The sequence below is a fragment of the Rhinatrema bivittatum genome, chromosome 1, assembly GCF_901001135.1.
Source record: "Rhinatrema bivittatum chromosome 1, aRhiBiv1.1, whole genome shotgun sequence".
NCBI lineage: Eukaryota > Metazoa > Chordata > Amphibia > Gymnophiona > Rhinatrematidae > Rhinatrema > Rhinatrema bivittatum.
The window spans coordinates 63,233,511-63,257,946 of record NC_042615.1 but is presented as its reverse complement, the minus strand read 5'-3'; the positions used below and the strand labels follow the sequence as shown (position 1 = coordinate 63,257,946).

Genomic DNA, 24,436 nt, shown 5'->3' with positions numbered 1-24,436 from the left:
TGCCCTCTGTATCTGTCCCAAGCATGCTTAAGTTCTGTCACCATACCGACCTCCACTCTCTCAGTAAAATATTATTTTTTCACATTTCTTCTGAGCCTCCACCCTCCAACTTTGAATCATGATCCCGTGTACATGAATTTCCTTTTCAATGAAAAATTGTACATTCTGGTTCTTTACTGAAACTTGCTACATATTTGAATGTTTCTTTTTTTATTTTTTTACCTGGCAGTTTCTTCGGATCTGCTGTTCAATCAGAACCAGTTCTTGGTACCATGAGCCTATATTTGCAACTAACTGGGGATTTCCCCACTATTTCATAATCCTCCCATCACACCTAGGCTGATTATTGCAGCGAGAATCCTCCAGAACCCTGTAATCATGGACTCTATATCTAGCCACTAACAGGGTCATTCATCAAAATGCGTTATCACATCGCGTGATGCGAATGCAAATTTTTAAAATGTAGTCAAAGGGGAGAAGTTTGGGCAGGGTTTATGAAAATGAGGGGCTGTGCGATATACCTAACATGGAATTCGCAGGAGGGAGAAAGAGAGAGAGAAAAAGAGAGAGAGAGTACCACTACAGGAAGGCCATCTAGTAACTTGAGGTGAGGTTTTGGTGGTGGCCTAGGGTTCTTAGGGCTAGTTTTACATGCACAGTGAGATGTACGAACAGCACAATACATATCAGTGAAGATTTGACATGATTTGGAGTGAGGAAAGGCACACAAAGATGAGATTCCTACATCGTTCTCTCGCCCTAGCAGGATCTTGCCCTGGTAGAGAGTGCATCTCGCTCTCCCTATTTGAATGGTTTTAACATATCCCTCCTTCTCTTTTTTTCTTCCAGTCTGAGTATCTTAATTCTCTGTATGCAGAGCACGTGATTCAGAGCATTTACTATTTTTAGTACCTCTTCTCTGAACTGCTTCCATATTTCCAATATCCTTATGAAGGTATTCAAGGGGAACTCTCACTAGTGGCCTATACAAGGACAATAATATCTCCTCTTTCCTGCTGATGGTACCTCTGCTTATGCACCCATACCATGTTGTTTACTTTCCCAGTTTCATTATTACATTGACTGGCAACCTTCAGGTCATCTGAGGTGATTACTCCTATGTCTCTTTTCCTGTTTAATAGCTTCCCATTCTTGTCCTGCAAATTGACAAGTGGCTAATGCATTTTTTTTTTGCAACTCAGATAAAACATAGATATGACCATAGCTAAAAAGCAGCATCATGTTTTGCAAATGCTAGAAGAACATAACCATTATAAATTACAGTCTATGACCATTCATTGACCCTGCTTCTGTAAACAAAGCTTTAAATCAACAAACACTGCTTTAACTATTATCTCTATAACCAGGCAGAGCAGGGAATATCAGGAATGCCAATTATGTAAGAATAAAGTCACTTAAGAAACCTATTTAAAATGTTTTTTTCCTCATAGATTTATACAGGGAGACAGATTTATTGAATAATGTATTTTAGGGTCCGGGTTACGATATTTCCCGTTTTGCATATGTGGGAAAAATGCTTAGTACATTTGGCTCTATTACCATTTATGACTTCTAAAGCGCAACTAGCCATACGCATTGCTGTACAGCTGCATACAAGAGACTACATGTTTACAGCTTTGTAAAAACAACATTTGCAGTTGTGAAATGTTTGTTACATAGTAGCATTCCTGATGTACTAATTCAGGAGTAGGCAACTCAGTCCTGGTTTTCATGAATGCATGAGATACTTTTGCATGCACTGCCTACATTCTATGCAACAATGTCTCATGCATATTCGTTGTGGATGTGCTGAAATACAGACCTGTTTGAGGCCCTCCAGAACCCGAGTTGCCTAACCCTGTAGCACTGCCACCTACTGCTGCCATCTTCAGGGACCTGAGCTCAGTTTTTCTCCTCCTTTCTCCCTCATGAGCTGTAGAATTAATCATCAAAGCTCCATTCTTGCATCCTTCATATACATCTGTAGAACCCTCTAGGCCTTTATCATAAGGAAACAAGATGTCTATATGTTATAATGTGGATACTTCCAATAGTGGAAGGTTCCATGGGTGTATATTCATTTTCTGAGTGATAACCAGGGTCTATCTCCTACAGGGTGGGTCTCTATGTCCAAAGTCTATAAAGGTAACTCCACGAGTCACTAGGCGGAGTTGACGTCTAGAAGAGCTGGACGAAGACAGCAAAGGGTTGTGGTAGCCAGAGCTCCAGAGGAGGAAAGGAGAGCTGCCTTTCCTTGCTCATCGAAGGAGTGTATTTGTCTCCTGAACTTGGCTGGAAGCATTCCAGGAACAGTGAATTGTCTGCAGGTAGCCAGAGTGCACTTACTCCTTAGTCCCAGGAATAGAAAACCTTGCCTGGGGACTGAAGGACATCCAACAGGTATTTTTTCAAAGGAATCAGAGATTTTCTTAAAGCTCCAGAGGATCTGGTATCTTTAAAAAAAATGTCCATGCTTCATGCAAAACCCTTTAATCTTGGCAACCACTCATTTTAGGGTTTTTTTTTTTCTAATTTCCTCATTTTATTAATCTCCCTCTTTAAAGTTAAATTCCATTGCAGTAGTTTTATTTAGTATTCACCTTCCAGGGATTATATCAAATGTAATTGCATTATGAACACTATTACCAAGCTGATGCACCACCTTTACCCCTTGTGTCAGGCCCTGAGTTCCACTGAGAACTAGATCTAAAGAGGATCCTCCCCTCGAAGGATTCATGTCCAGCTGCTGCATAAAGAAAGCATTTATAGCATCTAGAAACTTTAAAAAGAACCTTGCTGGGCAGACTGGATGGGCCATCAGTGTCTTTTTCTGCCGTCATTTACAATGTTACTGTGTTACCTCCCTAGCATGTCCTGATGCAATATTTCCCATTATTATTGTTTTGTCAATTTTATTACCCTTTCTAATCTCTTAACATTTTACAGTGTTTTCTCATCTTAACCAGGTGGCCAGTAATATACCCCCACTACTGTACTCTTTCCCATCAAACTTGGAATTTTCATTTTTAACAGTTCTAGAGTGCAGTGTATTTCCTGCAGAACTTTTATCCTGCTCGACTGTATGCCATCCTTAACATATAGAGCCACCCCTCCACCAAGTTGATCTAGCCTATCATATTGATATAATTAGTGCTCTCATATCACAGTGTACCACTGATCATCCTCCTCTGAGATGCCAACTATGGCTCTATCTTTGTTAGTACCATACATTCTAATTCTCCAATCTTATTTCTCAGGCTTCTACATTTGCATATAAACATTTCAAAGTATATTTTTGGCTTGTATTCACAACCTGTTTATTAGCAAATGATACAAGCAGTTTGGAGTCATTCATATTGGTGTACAATTTATTTAAATCTATCTCTGCTTCTTTAAGCTTTACGTCAGCCCCTCTATCAGGAGATTTTAACTTCATCATTATGACAGCATTCTCGGAAGACACCTTCCTCCAAACCATGAGCTTCTGAGACACTATTGGCTTTCACCAATACTTTAAAAGCTGCGCTATCTTCTTTTTAAATGTCAGTGCCAGCAGCCAGGTTCTACCCAGTATAAGGTGGAATCCACCCCATTGGAAAAGGCTCCCCTTTACCCAGAATATTCCCCAGTTCCTAACAAATCTAAAGCCCTCTTCCCTGCACCATCGTCTCATCCATGCATTGAGACTTTGGAGCTCAGCCTGCCTCTGGGATCCTGTGCATGGAAAAAAGAGTATTTCTAAGAATGCAGCCCTGGATTTCAATTTCCTACCTAAAAGCCTAAATTTAGCCTCTAGCATCTCACTCCTGTACCATCCAATGTCATTCATACATATATGTACCAAAGCAGCCATCTCTTCCCCAGCACTCTCTGAAATCCTAACTAGGTGATACGCCTGGTGCCACATTTGCACCAGGCAGGAAAGTTACCAGGTGATCCTCACACCCACCAGCCACCCAGCAATCTACATGCTTTAGGATCAAACTACCCACTACACCAGCAGTGCTAACCTTTCCCTCCTAGGTGCAAGGGCAGACACATCTTGGAGGGCAGGTCCCACTATAGGATCAGTTCCTACCAGACCAAAGTGATCTCCTTCCAGGTGACCTTGCAACGCCAAGGCAGCACAGGGGCTACCAGCCTGGAATTGGGACTGTTCTATTATGTTCCTGAAGATTTCCTCTATACATCTCTCTGTCTGCCTCAACACTTCCAGGTCTGCTACTCTGGCCTCTCATCCTGTGAGAGCCAGGATCTCTTTTGCACTGGGTGCACAAAATCTGTTTAAGAAGTGAATATGCTTAATCAAATGTAGTTATTCTTTATGTTACCTTGTACTGTAAATAACCTGAAATAGGACTAAAATCACTCATTTACTAAAATCAGGGCTAATTTACACATTGATGTAAATCTCTGACTCTTACTATGAAAAATAATTTGTCTTTACTGGATTGTCTATATATAAAAAATGTGACTGGGGTGGGTGGGTCTCAAACAGCAGTGATTTCTCAGCCAGGAACCAGCCCTCACACCTTCTTAGAGCAAGTTTCTCAGCACACACGGACACACTCAGAATTCAAATTAAACCTTGAACTACACACAGAATTAATTCAACATTCACAAACCATTCTCTCAGCACACAGGTATACATACACCAGTAAGAAGCAAACAAACTCAAAAAGAAGAAAATGGTGCAAAATACCATACCGTGCACTGTGCCAACCCATATCATCCCCCACCCAATTCTTTAACTTTAAAACTCTTTACAGCTTTTAAAACCACCACTACCACTGTAATACAGCCTGTACTTTACTTGTAGATTAAGTCAAAATCATCTGTGGCTCATTTTGCACTGCCCAACTGAAAGCTAGTCACAAATGTATTATGTTAGTTCAAAAAAACAAGGAATCACCTACAACTTGTTTGTTGATTCATTTCTACTTTACATATCAAAACAATGTTTGTGAGGTCACCTTTATAATGACAGGATTATCTCACAGCATCCACCCAATGACATATGAAAAAGGAATTAGATTTACCCATTCCAGTCCCAGCAGCTGCTATCTCTCTCGAAAAGATCTCCAGTGCCTTCTTCTCCCTGTGGTGCACAGCAAGCCATAGAACAACTTCCCTGGGACCCTGGGTTCAAAATATCCAGAAATACCATCAATGATTGCAAAAGACAAAGATACACTGCTATTATATTCCAGGGATTATTAACTTTACATAAATACATTAACAATCCTCACTCAGTCCAAGTTTTTTTTTTTGTTTTTTTTTTATTTCAGATAGATGTAAAAAATAATTTTGCAACTCATGCTAGAGATCATCCCGTTTTCATGTACTAAGCTTAAGGAGATATCACCCTCCTTTTAACCTGTCCTGCCTGCACATGCTCGAGTGTGCATAAAGCACAAAGAAACCTATTATCTTAATAAACAGGAGGATGAAGTAAAATATATAAAAATAATCAAATAATTCTAGAGATAATATAAGGAGATCATGACTAGCACAGTATAGGAATGGGAAATCCTAGTCCTGGGGGAATTCTGCGCTACGCGGAGCACAGAATTTGCGCAGAATTGCCATTTTCTGCACAGAATGGTTAAATTCTGAGTAGAAAATAGCAGATGAGACCCCGGCATGCCGCGAATAGAGCACGCAAAGACGAAGGCCCGCGTGTGCCGTGGGATGCGCCCTGCGCACAGCGAAGATGAAGGCCCGGGTGCGCCGTTCGAGGCGAAAATGGAAGGTCTCCGAGTGCCGCAAATAGAGTGTGCTTCGCTCGCAGTGAAGATAAAGGCCCCGGTGAGAGAGAATGTGTGTGTGTGTGTTTGTGTGAGAGAGAGAGAGAGGATAGAGAGAGGGGAGGGTGAGAGGTAAGAGGTAAGAGAGCGGGGGGATGCTTGAGTGTGGGTTTCAGAGAGAGGGAGCCTATATGAGGAGATTGTGAAGGAGTGTGTATGTGTGTGAGAGATTGGGAGCTCGTGTGTATGAAAAAGGGATCCTGTGTATGTGAGGGTGCTAGCCTGAGTGAAAGGATTGTGTATGTGTGAGACAGAGCCTATGTGAACGGGTGTGTAAGAGAGAGTCATAGGTAGTCTGTGTGAGGACGTATGTGTGAAAGCGAAAGGGTGCGTATGCAAGAAAGAGGGCCCTGTATGAGGGGGATGTGTGTGTGCGAGAGAGTGAGGGAGCCTGTATGAGGGTGTGTGTATGTATTAGAGAGGAAGCATGTGTGTGAGAGAGGGAAGGACAGAGGGAGCCTGTGAGAGGGGCAGTACTGAGAACGGAGTCAAACTCTGGGAGTGAAACAGAGTGGAAGGGGTTGAGCCTAGAGGTGGAGGGGAGAGATACTGGCAGGTGGAGGAGTTGGGGCCTGAGAGGGCAAAGTGGCCAGGGGAGGAGGGAGAGCGAGTGGAAGGGACACTCTTACAGTGAATTTCTAGGGAAATTCTGCTCAAAATATTTACAGTTCTGCATCTTTAAGTAATAACTTTTTTCTGTATTAATTTAAAATGTAATTACTTGCTTTTAAGCAATAGAAACAACATTAAAATCACTAGCAAGTGTGACTATGGAGGCAAAAAATCAGACGATGGTGAATAATAGTTTAATTAGTGTATTTAATACAAAAATTGAAAATCATGAAGATAGAATATTCAAAGTTGAAACTTGCCAGCAAAATATTATAAAATCTGAACTGGTTATGGAAAAAAGAATGGAAAAAGTGGAACACACCCTGAGAATTCTAAACTTAAGGGTGATTACTTTTCCGGTCATCAGGAGGATTTCACCAGCTGAACTGTTTAAATCCTACCAGTTTGCACTAAAGTATATTACTTGCCTCAAAGGGAAAGTGGCCAAGAAGAAGAGAGAAGGAATACTCTGGCTATTTCAGAACTTCTGGAGTTATCTGTGGACTCAGAAATTAAAGAACGAAAGTCTATGCTGGTTACTTTTTTGCTTTTATTTCAGACCGACATCATGTGCTAAAAATGTTTTTGAGAAACAGGCTTGCTTTGTTCTATGGAGCACAAATTTGGATTTACCCTGATATTGTAAAGTTAACACAACTTCGAAGGAAAGAATTTCTTGGTATGAGAGAGAGGGTCCTAAGTTTAGGGGCCCGTTATGTTTTGAAGTACCCCAGTAAATGTTGTGTTAAATACTTAAATAATAATTATGTCTTTTTTGAACCAGAACAGCTCAGGGGTTTTCTGATCAGTCACTCACATAGTACACCCAGAGAAGAATCGACATGAATAAAATAATGCTGCTTCCCTATTGATTCTTATTTAAAAAGTATTGATATACTGCTCCATTTCTTTGGCCCCCACTTTTTCTTATATTTAGGTATATATAACCTGTAGCAAAATATATTACTTAACTGGTTTTGATTTATTGATTGGTTTGATATATGGATATATGTACCGTGTTCTTTGGAAAATATTTCATGTAAATTGTGTGAAATTTTGAAAATTAAAAATTAAAAAAAAAAAAAAGTAATTACTTAAAGACTGTCATGTAAATTGTGACCAATATAAAGTTTGCAGAATTTTGCAGAAATTTAAGGTTTTGTGTGCAAATTTTTAAATGTTTGTGCACAGAATTCCCCCAGGAGTAAAATCCTTCCACTGAACACTGAATCAGTTCATTTAAATGATACTGGTAGAAAAGACAGAATATTATGTTCAGAAGATCTTTTGATACCATCCTTGAGGGTTCCCAAGCCAATAGCTATGAACACTGTAGGCAACATAAACCTTTCAAAAATCCACTCTTTTGTGATCTATCTGGCTACCTTTGAAAGATAAATTAAACGGAATAAAAACATCCGCCTCCTGTCCGGCTAGGTTTGTGCACACAAATGCAGCCGGCCAGAAAAGGACTAAGGCTAGAGGCATTTTCAGCACTAACCAGCAAAATTTAGGGGCACAGCTCCGATCGCACAAATACCCCTCCTAAATCTAAGCAGATACATTTTCCTAGCTTGCTTAAGGGGAATTTTCAGCAAGAAACTTAAGAGGGTCATTTCCAAAAGAACTTTGGTGGGCAAAATAGTGCTTTAACCGCAGAAAACTCCACGATCCATACCCACATAAAACGATGCGTGTACGCAGGGGCACATATGCATTTTTATATCACACAGGGGAGAGGCATTCCAGGGGGCTAGGACTTAACACATACATATTGATTTAAAAATTATGCATGTAAATCGTACTGGCAAAACAATGTGCACCACATTACGGGTGCAATCCAAAGCAGATTTATGAGCCCTAGAAAAGACAAGGCATTCAGGGCCTGTCCTCAAACAGAGATCCCGACATTTTCAGCTCATCACGGATACAGGAAACCGACTACAATGCGAGCTGTGAAATTATGGTAAAGCAGCTTTTCTTCACGCTAAATACAATTTTGATATATTTTAGCAATGGCATTTCTCAACAAAATAGGTCTGCAGATTTAAATAAAGACGGGTTGGAATTGGAGCGCACAATGTAGTTTACAGTTTATTTTCAGTGCTTGAAACCCAACAAGAGTTCTATATCCACTGAGGTAGTTCCCCCAAGTATCAAGCTACAGATTTATCCAATCATTCCTCTCTTAGTATTTATAGCACTGGATCACTTTACCAGCTGAGACGTTTGCTCAAATAAGTTCTTGTACTAATATTTTTCCGTTCAACGCACAATTAAGCCATTGAATTTGTACCTAGCATAGCTGAATTTAAAAGGGGTCTGGACAAGTTCCTGAGAAAAATATCTATAAACAATTATTAACCAGCTAGACTTTGGGAAAGCTATTGCTTATCCTTGGGAATGGGCAGCAAGAAATGGAGCTACTCGTAGGGATCTGCCAGCGATTCCTAGAGATCTGGATTGGCCACGAGGAAGACAGGATGCTGGACTTGATGGACCCTTGGGATAACCCTACACAGGATATAACTCTATTTACGTTCTAGTCCACATCTTTCCGAAAGCTCTGCCTTGTGTTTTCTTCAAATTAATTGACTTTTGAAGTTTATTATTAGTGAGGTTCTTTTGGACTTGAGCACTGATTATTTCTATACTTCCCCACTGGACTTAGTTTTGTGGTATATTCTACTTATGTTCTTACATAATAATGAACGAGGTCATCCAAGGAGCAAGAAAAAAACAGTTGCAGAGGATGGAATGTCCCTATTCATAAAGGTTTAGGAATATCCTATCATAGCTACGCAGGCTGCATTCAGATCCAGGATGCCAGATCTGTCCCCTCCCCCTCCCCCCAAAAAACCCAAAACAAGTGCATATTGCCTAACCAAGTCCTGGCACCAAATAACCTGTTAGCATTATGCCGTCAAAACTATGGCACCTTCCTGTTCACATTTAGTTAATATCCACTGTCTCAAGGGGGTTACATTTATGTTCCATTTGGCAGTCTTATTATAAATTAAACACATATTTCTTTTCAAAGCAAAATATTTGCACATCTACATCTGGTTCCTGTTTGTTTTCGTCATGATTCCACATAGGACATAAACATCAGGGCTCCCTCTCAAGCTGAAGATGCTGCAGGAATCAGCAAATGAAGCTGCCCTAAGAAGGTTCTGTCATTCCAGTGGAGTGATGTTCAGCCCGGGTCCTCTGTCCAATATTTTAGACACAATCTAATTGTTTTTCAGTGTCTCTAGGAATGAACATATGTTATACGAGTTCAAGATCAACTTTTTAAAAACCTCCCCAGAAAGCGTGACAAAAACTTTTTCTTACAAATAATAATTAAAAACCTACCTTCCTATGAACTTTTGTGTCTCTCATGCCTGTTTATGAACATGATACAGTGAGTAATGACCAACCACCAAAAACTGGGCTCTGAATTTGTCATCGGCTTCTGCAACAGGGGTTTGTAATCCCTGGCACATGACACATTCTGACTAGCACATCGCTCCTCTTGCCATCACAATGCCAGAACAGTGAGCATTTTCAAAGTTCCTGGGTCGGATGTGCAGATCTCATGATTCAGACGGCATTGTGTAGGTAAGAGTCATGGCGCGTCAACCAGAATTGACATCCAAGGGACGCAATAGGCGGTATTCCTCCTCATCTCTTTCCTTATTCAAGGACAGTAAGAAAATGGACTGATTCAAGTGAAAATCTAGAAGGAATGAATCTAGAAGGAATCTAGAAGGAATGAACAGTATGCTGTTGTATCGCTCCTGGAGTCACCTGGCGTCTGGTCGCTATTACTGAAGCCACGCCTCAAATCGCAGCCCGCATCTGCTAAGAAGGCAGCGGCGGGTTCCATAACTGCCCTGGAAGTCACTCCAGTGTCATCAACCTCCTGAGAGAGAAGCAAAAAAGAGCAAACCACCAGAGAACAACAGGAAGCTATCTGCAAGGACATTGCCACTTTTTCAATTGCTTGCTTAAGGATGGCCTCAATTCTCCTATCATGCACATCCTTCAAGGCTGCTCCTCCCTCTACAGGGATAGTCATCTGCTTAGAGACGGCACAGACAAGTGCATCCACTTTCAGGAAAGGCAGGCAACTCTCTCGCCACTGGATTCAGGAAGTATAGGACTTCCAAGGTCCAACCCCCTTTAAAATTTTCTCCGGGGCATCCCATTCAAGATCAATCAATTCTTGAACGGCCTCCATAACCGGGAAAAAAACAAGAGGCTTTATGCAAAGAAGCCAAAATGGGATTTTTCTTTGGCTTAGACATGGGATCTGCTCCAGGAACTCTCAGCATCTTCAATGTCTGGAAAATCAGAGCCGGCAATTCATAGCTGTGAAAGAACCTCAACATAGTCCTATGTGATTCTAATCCCGAAGGAATTTTACCATCCTCTAGAGAGTCAGGATCTACCTCATCATCAGTGCCCACCGGATTCCTGTCAGGGACACCTGCCACTTGAGGTGTACTTCGGCATTTAAATGCAGTACCAGAAGAGGGAGAGGCCACCACCTGAGGAACTGAGCTGACAGGATTGGGCAGGACTGAGGACTGTGCCTGAAGAAAGGATTGCAATCCCTGAAAAAATTCTACCCAAGAAAAGATAGAAGGATCCATGCCAAAAACAAAAGGCGTTTGTGCAGTGCCCACTGAGCCGCTGTCCCCGGCTGAGGAACCAAAGGAGTTCCAATATCAGGCGTTTCTCCTGTCATATCTGTACCCATAACCTCATCAGGCTGGGAAGAGCCATGCTTAGTAAAATCAGAGGAACACAATTCTCCCTGAGCCTCAAAACAGCGCTGGCACAAGTCAGAGGCACACCAGGCTGAGACACCCGAATATGACATGTGGTGCACAAGGCATAGCGCTTAGGCTTCTCAGCTATAGGCGCCATTATAATTTTTTTATTTTTTTTAAATATATAAATGCATCCAAAATTTAGGCAGCCTAGAGCTAGGCATTCAAGGGGTAGGTGCTGCTTAACTTAAGCGCACACAAACGTACGCCTAAATGTGCGCACAGGATAAGCGTGCGCCACACCGAGCACCACGTAACCTGGACAGCCAAGCTGACTTTCAACTAAACGTCCAAAACCCGGACGCCCAACCTAGATGCACACTGAGATGCACTGCTGAAAAACAACACCCTCTAGAGGGCAGACAAATGCATAGACAAAACTGCACAAAAACAGTGTTGTGGCCTAACACGCGATGTGCAGTGAAAAAGCCTCAGAACGGGGCCTAGCCACAAGAGGCTGCTCAACCTGCCAGGCTGCCCCCCTGTCCCTGAACTTCCCTCGTGGTGGGACGAATGTCGGAACAGTGCACTGAGCTCGGAGACCAGGAAGGGGAATCCCTTCACAACCCTTCTTCACTGTCACTGTAAGGGATCTCTCTGTGTTTTGTTTTGTTTTTAAACTAACCTGAGCTCAGCCCTTCCCAACTGAGTACAGAGACGGTCTCTGACTGCGGGGGAGAGGGCACGTGTCGTCACTGCCACGCTTGGCTTCCTGCACTTGCTGACTTTAAGCTGTACAATTAGCTAAGTCCATGCTGGCTGAAAACCCAGCTACCGGACCAAGGCACACCTCTGAGGGTTCACAGAAATCACTTCAAGAATTCTCAGCTGGGGAAGGGACCATCTGGTATCACTGCAGGAGAGCAGGGCAATCAATTTTCCTTTTAAATTCTCCTTCTAAAATATGAAACAATCTCAGTAGGGAGAAGCACATCCACCATCTGCTGGAGAAGAAGAATATAGGCAGGCTGATGTCACTGCAGGATTATATATACTGTGACGTCAGTTTGCTCCATCTCCATTTGCTGGTAGAGGTGAATAACCCACTGGTTCTGGATTCATCTGTCTGGACGCTAAGAAACCTTAATTATTGCAACTCTCTATATACAGGCCTCCCTCAGTGCACTTTCAAATTCTTACAATTAGTTCAAAACTATGCAGCACGGCTACTCACTGAACAAGCCTACACGAGCACATCACCCCAGGTCTTGAAGCACTGGTTACCCATCAGATGGCGCATAGTATATAAAATTGCTATATTAGTTCATAATCTTCTTAATAATGTGTCAAACCCATGGATAAGCTCAATTCTACACTCCAACTAGAAATCTTAGGTTTGCCAACCAATTTCTGCTTGACATCCCAGCTGTAAAACATGTCAGATTAGCAATGACCCGTGAGAGAGACTTCTCTATCGCAGGCCCCACTATTTGGCATTCTCTCCCACTATCAATCCGTTCCTTGACTAACTCAAAGGAATTTTAAAAAGTGCTTAAAACCCACCTCTTTGAACAGGCATTTAAGTGACTGGTTTTCTTTGTGTAACAAACAGTATTTCTGTTTTTGATGTGTCGCTGCTAAAGAACTAGATTTTAGCTTTCCGTCTTTTAATGTATGTGTTTGTCTGAAGATATTAGATTATGTGTGTCTTATATTGTAACCCGTAACTTTGACGGGCATGGGATACAAAAAATTTGAAATAAATAAATCAATAGTCTAATGTAGTCCAGTTTAATAAGGAGAATTGATCAAACACTCTACGCAGACCTCTATTCCCTAACAACTCAAATGTGGACATGGAGCCTTCTTGCTTGCTAACATAGCTTTTCAGGGGCTAAATGGATAAAGCAATGCAACCCAAAAATGTACTGAAAACCATACAAGCATAGCTCAAACTCTGTACTTACGCCATCTTTTTCACTTTTCGCATGCGGTCCATAGGTGTCTTCAGCACCTAAAACTTGTATGTTTACTCCACAGTAATCTTCCAACCCAAGCTGGTCAAACATGAGGCGTGTCCTGCAATATATTACTTGCAATTAAAATATTGCTTAAGATTATTGCTACTTGGGCGGAATAAAGGAAGCTGGCAGAAAAGACAGACAATGCAGTAAAAGCTCCCTGCCCAGACTGAGCACGCAGTTCCCTCTGCTTTAAACTGGGTGGAGTGAGGAAGCAGGGAGCAGCATAGCCAACTCAATGGAGATTGGGCAACTGCTACAAAAATTAACAGCAATACACGTTTCAGAAGTTGTTTTGGTTTTTTATTTTTTAAACAAACAGTAGATAGAAAGTAAAAGGACTAGTTTCACCACGGCCACTAACCTTTTCAAAATGCTTTCCGCCGTTCGCTTTCCTTTTTCCACCGAATGCGGCCCTCCCACTGGGCAGACGGCTGTAGCCTTAAAGCCATCTAAATAAGTTCCACAAACCTGGAAAAAAATGGGGGTTTTTTCCTTTTAAATCAGTTATAACAATCAAACCTCTGGGGTCAGTAAAATCCAGGGAATATGCAAATATCCTGTATTTCGCGTAGTCACGAGTTTTAAACTTAAGTTAAAAAAAAACAACAACCCTCACATTTAGGTTCCAGAAACGTAGGAACATATGGAAACCTAGTAAATGGTAGAGTGTGGGGATTGTGCAATGCCACCGACCCCAGCTGATTCTGGCTTTTCCGTCACTTCTTTACAACTAAGCATCCTCTGCGTTTGTCCACTGACTGCTTGAATTCTGTAGCCGTCACTGCCTCCACCACCTGCACTGGAAGGCTATTTAATAAATATCCTTTATGCACAGAAGTAATGAACTGCTGGCAATGTAGCACAGAATTTAATATTTTATATATATTCCGCATTTTTCTGAGTGATCAGGCACTTCGAAGCGGATTATACTCAGGTACTGTAGGTATTTCCCTGTCCCCAGAGGGCCCACAATCTAAAGGACTCGTTTATTACAGCTTTTCCCCCATTCTATGTCTATGGGAAAATGCTTAGTAAATCAGGTCCTAAGATTGTAGCTAAGGCAATGGAGGGTGAAGTGACCTGCCCAAGGTCACAAGAAGCGGGCAGTAGGAATTGAACCCTGGCTTCATTGGATCTCAGCCTTCCTGTTCTAACCACAATGCTCCTTTCGTATGCATGGGGACCTTTCCTTCTAGTTTTCATTGCATTTTTCCTGGGAATTTATCAGTATTTATTACAAGAAGAATTTTTCAAAAAATGAAGTCTTTTTTTTTTTTTTTTTTTAATCCACTGATTTCGCCTACTTTGGTTCTTGCTGTAATAAAGAATGAAACGTTCCCAGGAAAAATAAAATAAAACTGGAAACAAAGGTCCTTCTGGTTACAATACTATCCACCCGGAGACTTCATCTTGAATCTCCTATCCATCCACTCAGAGGGCAATATTCAAAGCGGTATTCACAGGTAAAAAGCATTTCACTCTCGTTAACCGACCGTCTGAATACTGCCATCCCTCGAGGTGGCTAAAAGTACATGCCTTGCCCCACAGTGAGAGTGAATTTAACTGCATGAAAAGACACTTTGGGAGGGGGGGGGTGTTTAAGTTGAAGAAAAGTGCGAGTGTAGATTGCAATTTATTTATTTAAAAATGTTTACATTCCACTTAGAACAATAATATGTGCTAAGCAGATTACAGTACATGGATATACATTATTGAAAACTACATTGAACGCCTCTTTGCACCTTTATTCTCTGCAACAAAAATTAAGATCTGCTAACAAAGGTCTCCTAAATATTCCATCTATAGGAACTGCACACTTAAGCGAGGTAAGAAAAAGAGCCATACCAATCGCAGGACCTACATTATGGAACTCTCTCCCGTGTGAATTAAGACTGCAAAGAGATCTTCTGGGATTTAAGAAACATTTGAAAAGCTGGCTGTTCAAACAGACCTATGACAGCATTATTCTAAATTGAGTGAGCTATCAGAATTAGGATAATGTAAGGAGAAAAATATTATATGAGACCATTTTTTAATGTATTAGTTTTAAATTATGAAATGTTTTGAATGGTCTTAAAAATTTTTTATTAATTAGGTTTTATGTCACCAATAATTTAAATGTCATTGTTTATGATTGTTTTATTAACTGATTTTAATATTTTAAATTGTTTTATTTTTGTTTTTGCTGTAAACCTTTGTGACAACAAAATGACTGTATATAAAATAAATAAATAAATAAAATTATCAATAAAATAGCAAGCACAATATATAAAACTGTTCAAGACGCCTTAGCACATTAATCAGGAATCCATTATTCCAACTCATAAGCCTGCCTAAATAGGACTGACTTCAACTGCTTTCTGAACTGCCTAACATCATTAAGAATACATAAAGCAGGATAGGCCCTGAAACAAAAAATGATAGAGATTGTGTCCCGGTCAGCCATGCCATTTTAACTGAGGGAACTAAAAGGAGATTTTTGTCTGCAGGTCTCAACAACCTAGATGGCACATAGGCTTGTAGTTAATTTGACAGATAACTGGGCACAGCAGTTTTCATTGATTTATATATACCAGGGTTAGAATTTTAAATCTAATCCTATATTCTATCAGAAGCCAGTGAAGCTTTCAGTTTTCCACTTTATTCTAGCTTTCCTGGAAAATTCTACTCGCCAAAGAAGCAGGTGCAAGTGACTGTGTGTACTATATAACCATGAGTGAAAATGCATGCACATTTTTGCTTTGAAAATTGGTACAAAGCCTGCGGTTATGAAGTATCCGCGTCTTTGTCCTGTTGCAGACAGTTTGAAAAAAAGTCCCAACGTGACCTTGGGCTAGTCCATGTAACCCACCTGTGACCCAGATTATAAGCTCTTCACAGCAGGGCTGTTGCAACCATGTCAGCAGTACATGGCTGTATGCGCCGATGGCACTGCAGAATCATTACTATTCCAAGTATGAAAGCCATCCTGTGCCATACACCTATATCAGCAGGAAAGCTTTTCAGTTTTTTTTTTAAGCAACACGGGGCTGAGTTCCCTGACACTGCTGCACTATACCCACTGACACTGTACCAGAACTGTGGACAGGAGACAAGTCAGTCAGTTGAGACATTCAATTGATTAAATTACCCTCCATCCCAATTTATGTGTAATATTTATTGTAGATTCTATTCAATTTAATGGTACCTTTTTGGTTTTGCCATTAGAATAGGAAACCATTTTACAAAATTAATGAACAGTGTTACTTGCTGGAACACAGAGTGACATGACTGGATTATTATTTGTAAAGTAGTGCAAAGCTAACCTGCGTACTAAACTGCTACTATTACTATTAATTTTTATCATTTTTAAAGTGCTACCACACATACTCAGAGCTGTACAGAGAAACCTGACAGTCTCTGCTCCATGTATGTATGTATTCCCCTGGCTAGATTTTTAAATAGTGTGGGCTGGAAATGTTTCTTTAAATTAAATTTAAATTAGTCAAAACAAACAAGAGTCTCTGAGAAGTGGACTGTAGAGAAATGCTTAGAATTTAAAAGCAGTTCCGAAAAAGTGAGTTTTTAAAATGGATTTGAATATAACCAGAGAGCGAAAGCATGACACACCAACTCAGGAAGTCCATTGTAGGCAAGGTAGAAAGCACGGAGTCAGAAGTTGGCAGAAGAGAAGGGCAAAGATAAGAGCAACTTGCTCGATGAACAGAGTTCACAAGGAAGGGCGTAGGAAGAGGGAAGATAAGATGGGTAATGAGGAACTGCAGAGTGAATGCATTTGTAGGTAAGGGAAGCTTGAATTGTATGTGGAAGCAGACAGGGAGCCAATGTGGCAACTTGAGAAGAGGAATTACATGGTCATACTGATACCAAAGAAAGAGAAGTCATGCAGCTGAATTCTGAATAAATTTCAGTGGAGCAGGAGCTGCAATAGTCTAGGCGGGAGGTGATAAGAGAGTGGATAAGTGTTTTGGTAGTATGCTCAGAAAGGAAGGGATGGATTTTAGCAAGGTTATCGAGGAAGAAATGACACACTTTAGCAGTGTTTTGGATGTGCGTAGAGAAGGAGAGCGAGGCATCAAAGATGATCTCCAAGTTTACAAGTCAAGAGAATGGGAAGATGAGAATACCATCCACATCGATAGACAAAGATGGAAGGGAGAAGTGGGTTCTGGAGGAAGATAAGAAGGTCAGTTTTAACCATGTTAAGTTTAAAGGTGGTGGTGGGATATCCAGGCAGCAATGTCTGATGATGTAATTTCTGGTGTAGAGAGGTAAATCTGGGAGTGATCAGCACAAACGTGGTACAGAAAGCCATGGGAAGAGACTAAAGCATCAAGGGAAGAAATGTAGATAGAAGAGGGCCCAGGCCAGAGCCTTAAGGCACACATACCAATAGCAGAATACCAGTGTAGAACCACCACCAGAGAATACAGTAAAACTGTGATGGGAGAGGTTTAAGAAGAAAACCAGGATAGAGCAGAATCCCAAAACCCAATCAAGTACTGCTGGACAAAGAGTAGACTGAGATCAATAGTGTCAAAAGCAGCAGATAGGTCCAGGAGGATGAGGCCTGAGTAAAAGCCCTTGGCCTAAAAGAGGTCATTGGAGACTTTGGAAAGAGAAGGTTCTGTGGAGAAGACATCTTATGGCCTGGATTGGCCACTGTTGGAAACAAGATGCTGGGCTTGATGGACCCTTGGTCTGACCCAGTATGGCATTTTCTTATGTTCTTATGATGTAGAGGGCCAAAGCCAGACTGGGACAGATCCAGAACAGCTTGAGACGAAAGAAAGTCCAGACAGGAGCCATGAACAGCATGTTCAAGCAGGTTGAATGCAAAAAGGAGAGGGAGAAGGGATGATAGTAAGCAGGGCAAGTAGGGTTCAATGAAGGTTTTTTGAGGAGCAGAGTGATCACAGCATGTTTTAAGGAAGAATGAACAGTTGCAGTCGCAAGGGATGGATTGAGGATGTGACAGATAGAAAGGATGACTGCACGAAAGATAGGAGTCAGATGGGAATGGAGTCAGAAGAACAAACAGTGAGCTTGGATGAAGAGAGAACATGGGCGGTTTCTTCCTCTGATTTCAGGAAAGGAAGAAATCATGGCACAGGCCAAAGGATGGGGAGGTGAATGAAGTGGGAGCATAGGCAGTGGTCTAGAGGAGACTTCACAATTTATCTTGTCGGTCTTTTCATGGAAAAAATCATCAGTCATAGTCTGGGCAGAGTGAAGGGGGAATGGGAGGCGAAGGCAATTTGAGGAAGGAGGTGACTGTACTAAAGAGACAACAGGATTTGGAGAAAAGTGCATTTGTCAGATGAGTATAATAATCTTGCTTGGCAAGCGTAATAGTAGACTGAAAGGAAATGAGCATGAATTTGAAATGAATAACATCAGCATGAGATTCTGCATAGTGGGCACAAGAACAGAAGTAGTCAAATCTGGAGGTGAGCCAAGGTTAGGGATTTGACTTGCCTTACAAGTCAGCGAAGAGTGGATCAAGATTGTCGAATGCAGAGGATAATGTTAGAAGAAAAACTGCATCAACAGAATCAGACAAGGATAGAGAAGAGAGGAGAGGAGAGACAGTACTGGAGAAGACGCCATAGTCAATAGCCTGGATATTCCTGAAGGTGCTAGTGAGGACAGGATGAGATGGTGGAGGAGGTCATGCACACAACAGTGGCTCCCTGGGAACTTATAATAAGTTGTGAAAATGATGATACCCAACAGCGTTATTGTTAGATTCTATTCCCACATTATTAAGGCATTTTAAAAAAATGGCAGATTAGTTTTATCTAGTCTGCCCAATTTCATTTCTAGTGCAATAAACCTCGGCTGATCTCTGACTTTCCCTTCACTTTTTTCACAAGTAGGGACTCTCTTTGTTTATCCTAGATTTTCATGAATTGTGTTAGTTTTTTTAGGGCAATTTTGACACTGCCCCTGGTGCCCAAACATTTTCCAATCCAGCCCACTGCCTTGAGGCCCAACTCCTTGCTACTCAGTTTATTTATGAGTCTCCTACTCCAAACAGTATCAAAGGCTTTGCTGAAATCTATGTATACCACACCCATTCTCCTAATTTAATTCTTTGGCCAGCCAATAAAAGAAATTGTTCAGATCTAGGTGACATGATATTCCTTTTATTAATACCATGCTCCCAGATTGTAGATATTTTACTATCCTTTCCTTTAATAAATTCTCAATTTTCCCACCACCAAGGTAATACTAATTGGACTTTAATTTTCACCCTATTCCCTGTTACTGCTTTTATGAAGAGGGACAGCATTTTGCCCTTCTCTAGACCTGCAAAATCACACCCATCTCCAAAGATCGATCGAACAGATCCATCAATGGACCTACCAGAACATTTATGAGCTTCCTTAGAATCCTAGGAAGGGGAAGAGAGAGGACGAGAGAAAGACTGAGGGAGGACAGAGAGAGGATGAGTGTGGGGGGGGGGGGGGGAACTGCTAGGGATGGGGAAGTAATAGCAAGAAGGGAGCAGCTCAGCAAGAAGAAAGTGAATGTCCTGGAATGGCCCAGTCAAAGCCCAGATCTGAATCCAACAGAAAATTGATGGTAAGTCCACAGGTAATCCCCAGCCAACTTGAAAGGCCTTGAGCTCTTCTGCCAAGGAGCATGGACGAAAAACTTACATCATTTCATAATGCAAAGCTGGTAGACACTTATCCTAAACAACTCACGGCTATCAAGACTTTTTGGCTTTCTTAATTCTAAATTTATGGAACATTAATATAATTGCTAGACTTTCATCATGAAAGAGCAGCGTATGTTGTGTAGATCAGTGAAAGAAACGTCTACTTTAATAAATGCTGAATGTGATAAATGTACAAGGGTGTGAAGACTTTTACAAGGTACTGTAAATATCACCACACAATTTCACTGCACTTATATTTAGTTGCTCAGAGGTCTAAGCACTGACATGCACCAACACTAATATGCAGTAAGCACACTTTAATTTGCATTAACGTGTTATTTAATGAACTTTAGTGCATTAGGCAGCATTAGCGTTAATGTGGGCTTAACGTGTTGTTTTTCATGCCAAGTATTAAAATGGGTGGCGGCAAATCATGTTAAACCACACAATTTGCAGTAATCCACCATCGAAAGCAAAAAAAAAAAAGTATATACATATCAAGAGATGCAGTTATGTTTTCATGCACACATAAGCAGCTTAAAGCACCTGCCAATGTCCCAGCACAATCTACAAAAGGACCTGCTGTGGCCCAAATGATTCCACACTCCCCAACATCTTACGCCCACCTCCTTCTCCCAGGCTGATGAACTTTTATCCCAGGAGCTCTCAGAAGGGGCTCTGAGCCTTGATATCCTTCTCCCAACCCTACCTACACCATCCAATGCTCCATAAAGGCAAGAGGGGCGCAGGAGAGATCCCAATGATCTTGTTCATTACTCCCTCTGAAGCAGAAAATGATACCAGCTGTCTGGGGCAAAGGAGAACCTCAGTTCGGCTGGCGCTATTTTTTGCTTTGGACTGAGCAGGGCAGTTGGAGGTGATAGCATCTCCCTGCCCACACCTGCCTTTAAAGAGTACTGAATGCGATAGGAGGGAGACCTGATGGAGAGCACACATTGAGGGATCAGAGTTCCTTTGGAAGCTCTTAGGGACGGTGGCGGGAAGAGGTTTCACTACTCAAGGGGGAAGTAGGGGATGGGAAGAGTTATTTGGGTTGCAGTAGACTCTTGAGGTGGGGAATTGGGGCACAGAGGGCTTCTCTTTTTACACTGAAAGGAGCGAGTCAGAGCCAGAATATCAGGGTGGCATTACTACCACTGGTGATGCACACATGTTGTCAGCCAAGGTAAAACAGGTTGTTAACAACCAATGTATAAAAGGCTTTAAATCCTTTAGTACTTTGGACGTCAAACACATTAAAACTGGTCCTTTAACCCACCTATCTTAATGCACTTTAGTACGTAGACTCCAAAATGTAGGGGTGTTACTTAGCCAGGGATGAAAACTATATGCATATATTGAATATTCAAATATACATAGAAACATGACATTTTATGGCAGAAAAAGACTGTACAGCCTATCTAGTCTGCCCATCTACACCGACTGCTCAGCTCTACAATCCCTACTCTCCCTCAGAGATCACCTGTGCTTGTCTCATGCTTTTTTTGAATTCGGATGCTGTCCTTGTCTCCACCACCTCCACTGGAGGTCTGTTCTATGCATCCACCACGCTTTCTGTAAAGAAATGTTTCCTTAGATTACTCATAACTCTACCCCCCGTTCACCTTCATCCCATGATCTCTCATTCCTGAGCCTCCTTTCTGTTGAAAGAGGGTCACTTCTTGTGCATTGATACCTTGGAGGTATTTAAATGTCTCTTTCATATCTGCCTACCCCGCCTTTCCTCTAGGGTATACATATTTTCCAATCTGTCACTTTATGCTTTACAATGAAGACCACTCACCATTTTAGCAGCCACTCTGGCCCAACTCCACCAGGTCTCCAGAACTGTATGCAGTATTTTATATTAGGTCTCACCAGAGACTTATACAGGGGCAATATCACCTATTTTCTGATCATCCCTCTTCTTATGTACCTAAGCATCTTTCTGGCTTTTGCCATTGCATTCTTCACCTGTTTGGCCACCTTAAGATCATCAGAAACAATCATCCCCAGATCCTGCTCTTGTTTTGTGCATAGTTCCCCTCCACTTAACTTCATCTATACAAAGAGCATCGTCAAATTAGGCAGATATTTTCGTATCCATGTACCTTGTAGTGAATTTTTAAAGGGAAACTATCAGTGTAGTTTCTCTTTGAAAATTCATTTAAGGTATGCAGATACAAATGTACCATGCCACTAAGAATGCTATGCTCTTTAGAAGGACATTTAACAAAGCTTTATTAATATAGAAAAAACAAAACCTTATAAGATGTGGAAGGAGGCAATCCTCTTGCATTATGAACTCTTACTGCTCCACCCTCAATGCCTGAAAAACACAAAAGAAATCTATGCTTAACTACAGCTGATTCCAGAGTGGCATGAAATCTTTTACTCATGGAAAATGTAAACCCAAATCCATCTGAAGGATCAACACTAAAAGCAGAAACATAACCAGCATCTAGTCAGTGATGCAATAAAAAAGTGTTGAAATGCCCCTGTCAGCCAATTCAGTCCTTACAAGCCCAATGCAAATTCAATTCCCAGACTACTCATCAGGAGTCTGGAAGCGCTGCAGTGATCATAAACCCCAGAAGGAAAGGAGTTCTGAAAGTAAACAGCAAGCTGATACAAAAGACTTGAAGCTGGGGCCGGCCACAGATGTGAGAGCTTTATGCTCCTTAAAAAAATATTTGCAACAGACTTAACAAGTTATTATTGTGCAGCACCAGGCAGCACAGTAATAACGTAATAAAACAGCAATCGTTGAATTGGTTGAAACAGACATGTCATACAAACTGCTCCTCTAAGAACACTTTATCACTAAATATAGGCCTATAGGAAACAAAGGTTAATGCCCTCTGAAAGGTATTTATGGCCTGATTTATCTAAACTGATAAATCAAGTCTTTACTGTGTGCGATAACAGTGATAAATTAGGTGGAATCAACTAAAGAAGAGGCTAAGGAAATTAGGCATCTTAAACCAGAGTTTACAAGATTTAAGAAGATTATTTCAAGAAGATATATTACAAAATTAAGAGGGATTTTGAAAATAAAGGAGGGGTTTCTACCATTAAAGACTGTATGATTTCTAGGAAGATCTAATTGCACCTCTTATTGTAGTTTGACTCCAAACAAATACCAGTTAGAGGCGTTTTTTAATCTTCATCTGTTTGTATATTATAGTCCTCCTATTGTGCCTTCACTTTATGTAAACACTTGATATAATTGATCTTCGGCGCAAATATGTATTAGATGATAAAATGAAGATGTAGATGTTTTTAATGTTTTGTATGTTTGTCCATTTTTAATTATTTTTGTATAACTTTATTTAGAAATTCCTGACTAGTAAGGTTTAAATACCATAATAAATATTTTAATTATTTTTTAATACAATTGAAGAAATTATTGTTAAAGTTTATTCGGCTGTTCTTATGATATATTGTGATTTGGTTATTTAAAAATTAATCAACATTGTAATAGATGAACAAAAACGTTTTGCAGCAGTGTAGAACAGGTTTATAGCCTACTTACCTGGATAAGTCAGACAAATGATTCACGGAACTTTTTCTAATATGGAGTGGAAAGTACACAGGCTGACCCCAAGTAATAGTCAATAACATAAAGACACATGTCATGGGAAGGAGTAGTGAATGTATAAAAAGTTATCCTTATGTGTTGTAGTATTAGATGTTTTGCTGTTTTTGTTTATTATTAAACAAAATTATTGATATGTCATGTACAGCAAGTCCCCCGTTTTGGAGTATTATCCTCAACTGGGGGGGGGGGGGGGGGAGAGCTATGGGTCCGGGTTCAGGTTTGGACGGGGAAGAAGGTTTCTCTTCCAAGGGCTCTGGCGCAGTCGATCACAATCTCAGTGACCACTTCATACTCTAGGCCAAATATCTCCAGGAGGTGCCAGATGATGAAAAATAAGAGCAGGGAAACCAAATTAATACGGCAGGGAGACATCAGGAGGCATAACAGGGTCCATCCATTCCCCTAGCAAGTCCACACAAAGGTAAAACTCAAGAAAAACACTGGATTCTGTAATTGCGGTTCAAATAAAAGATAGTCTTTACTGTAACTTAAAGAAGAGGATCCAAGCCAAGATCACAAAGATAAGAATCAGAACACATTCAATAATCAACAAAAGGCAGGTGATTTCCCTGTCTATTCTTCTTCTTTTCACTTCCCTTCTTGCTCTTACACCTTCATCCTGAGAAAAAAAAAAGATATCCTCACCAGTGACAGTGGGACAACTAGAGTGTGACTCCAACATCCACCAAAACCCTGTCCCCAAGTCCTGAAAAAACTAACAAAAAGGGGTTCCAAACTCCCCAAACTTCTCTGTAATCCAAATCTTCAACAACTGATTCTCTTCCTTCTTTATTTTTCAGAAATCTCTAAACGTTTCTTCACCCTTGCTGTTGTAGATGCTCAGGCAAAAAGATATCTCTGACCCCAATCCTCAGGGAGACAAAGGAGCAACCCTTCCCTTCAGACAAGGTCCAATACAAAATCTCCAAAAAGTCAAACCACTTCTACTCCAGTAGAGACTCTGA

General features: G+C 40.9%; 1 protein-coding gene across 1 annotated transcript in view; it reads right to left on the bottom strand.

The window, feature by feature from the left end:
- The window catches only part of LOC115097169, a 260,825-nt gene that overhangs the window by 116,982 nt on the left and 119,407 nt on the right, over positions 1-24,436 (bottom strand). The window contains exons 10-13 of the mRNA XM_029612784.1: positions 22,135-22,199; positions 13,565-13,671; positions 13,147-13,258; positions 5,040-5,139 (exon numbers count right to left, since the gene is read on the bottom strand). Of these exons, the coding sequence (XP_029468644.1) occupies positions 5,040-5,139; positions 13,147-13,258; positions 13,565-13,671; positions 22,135-22,199 (384 nt within the window). The remainder of the gene's footprint in view (positions 1-5,039; positions 5,140-13,146; positions 13,259-13,564; positions 13,672-22,134; positions 22,200-24,436) is intronic.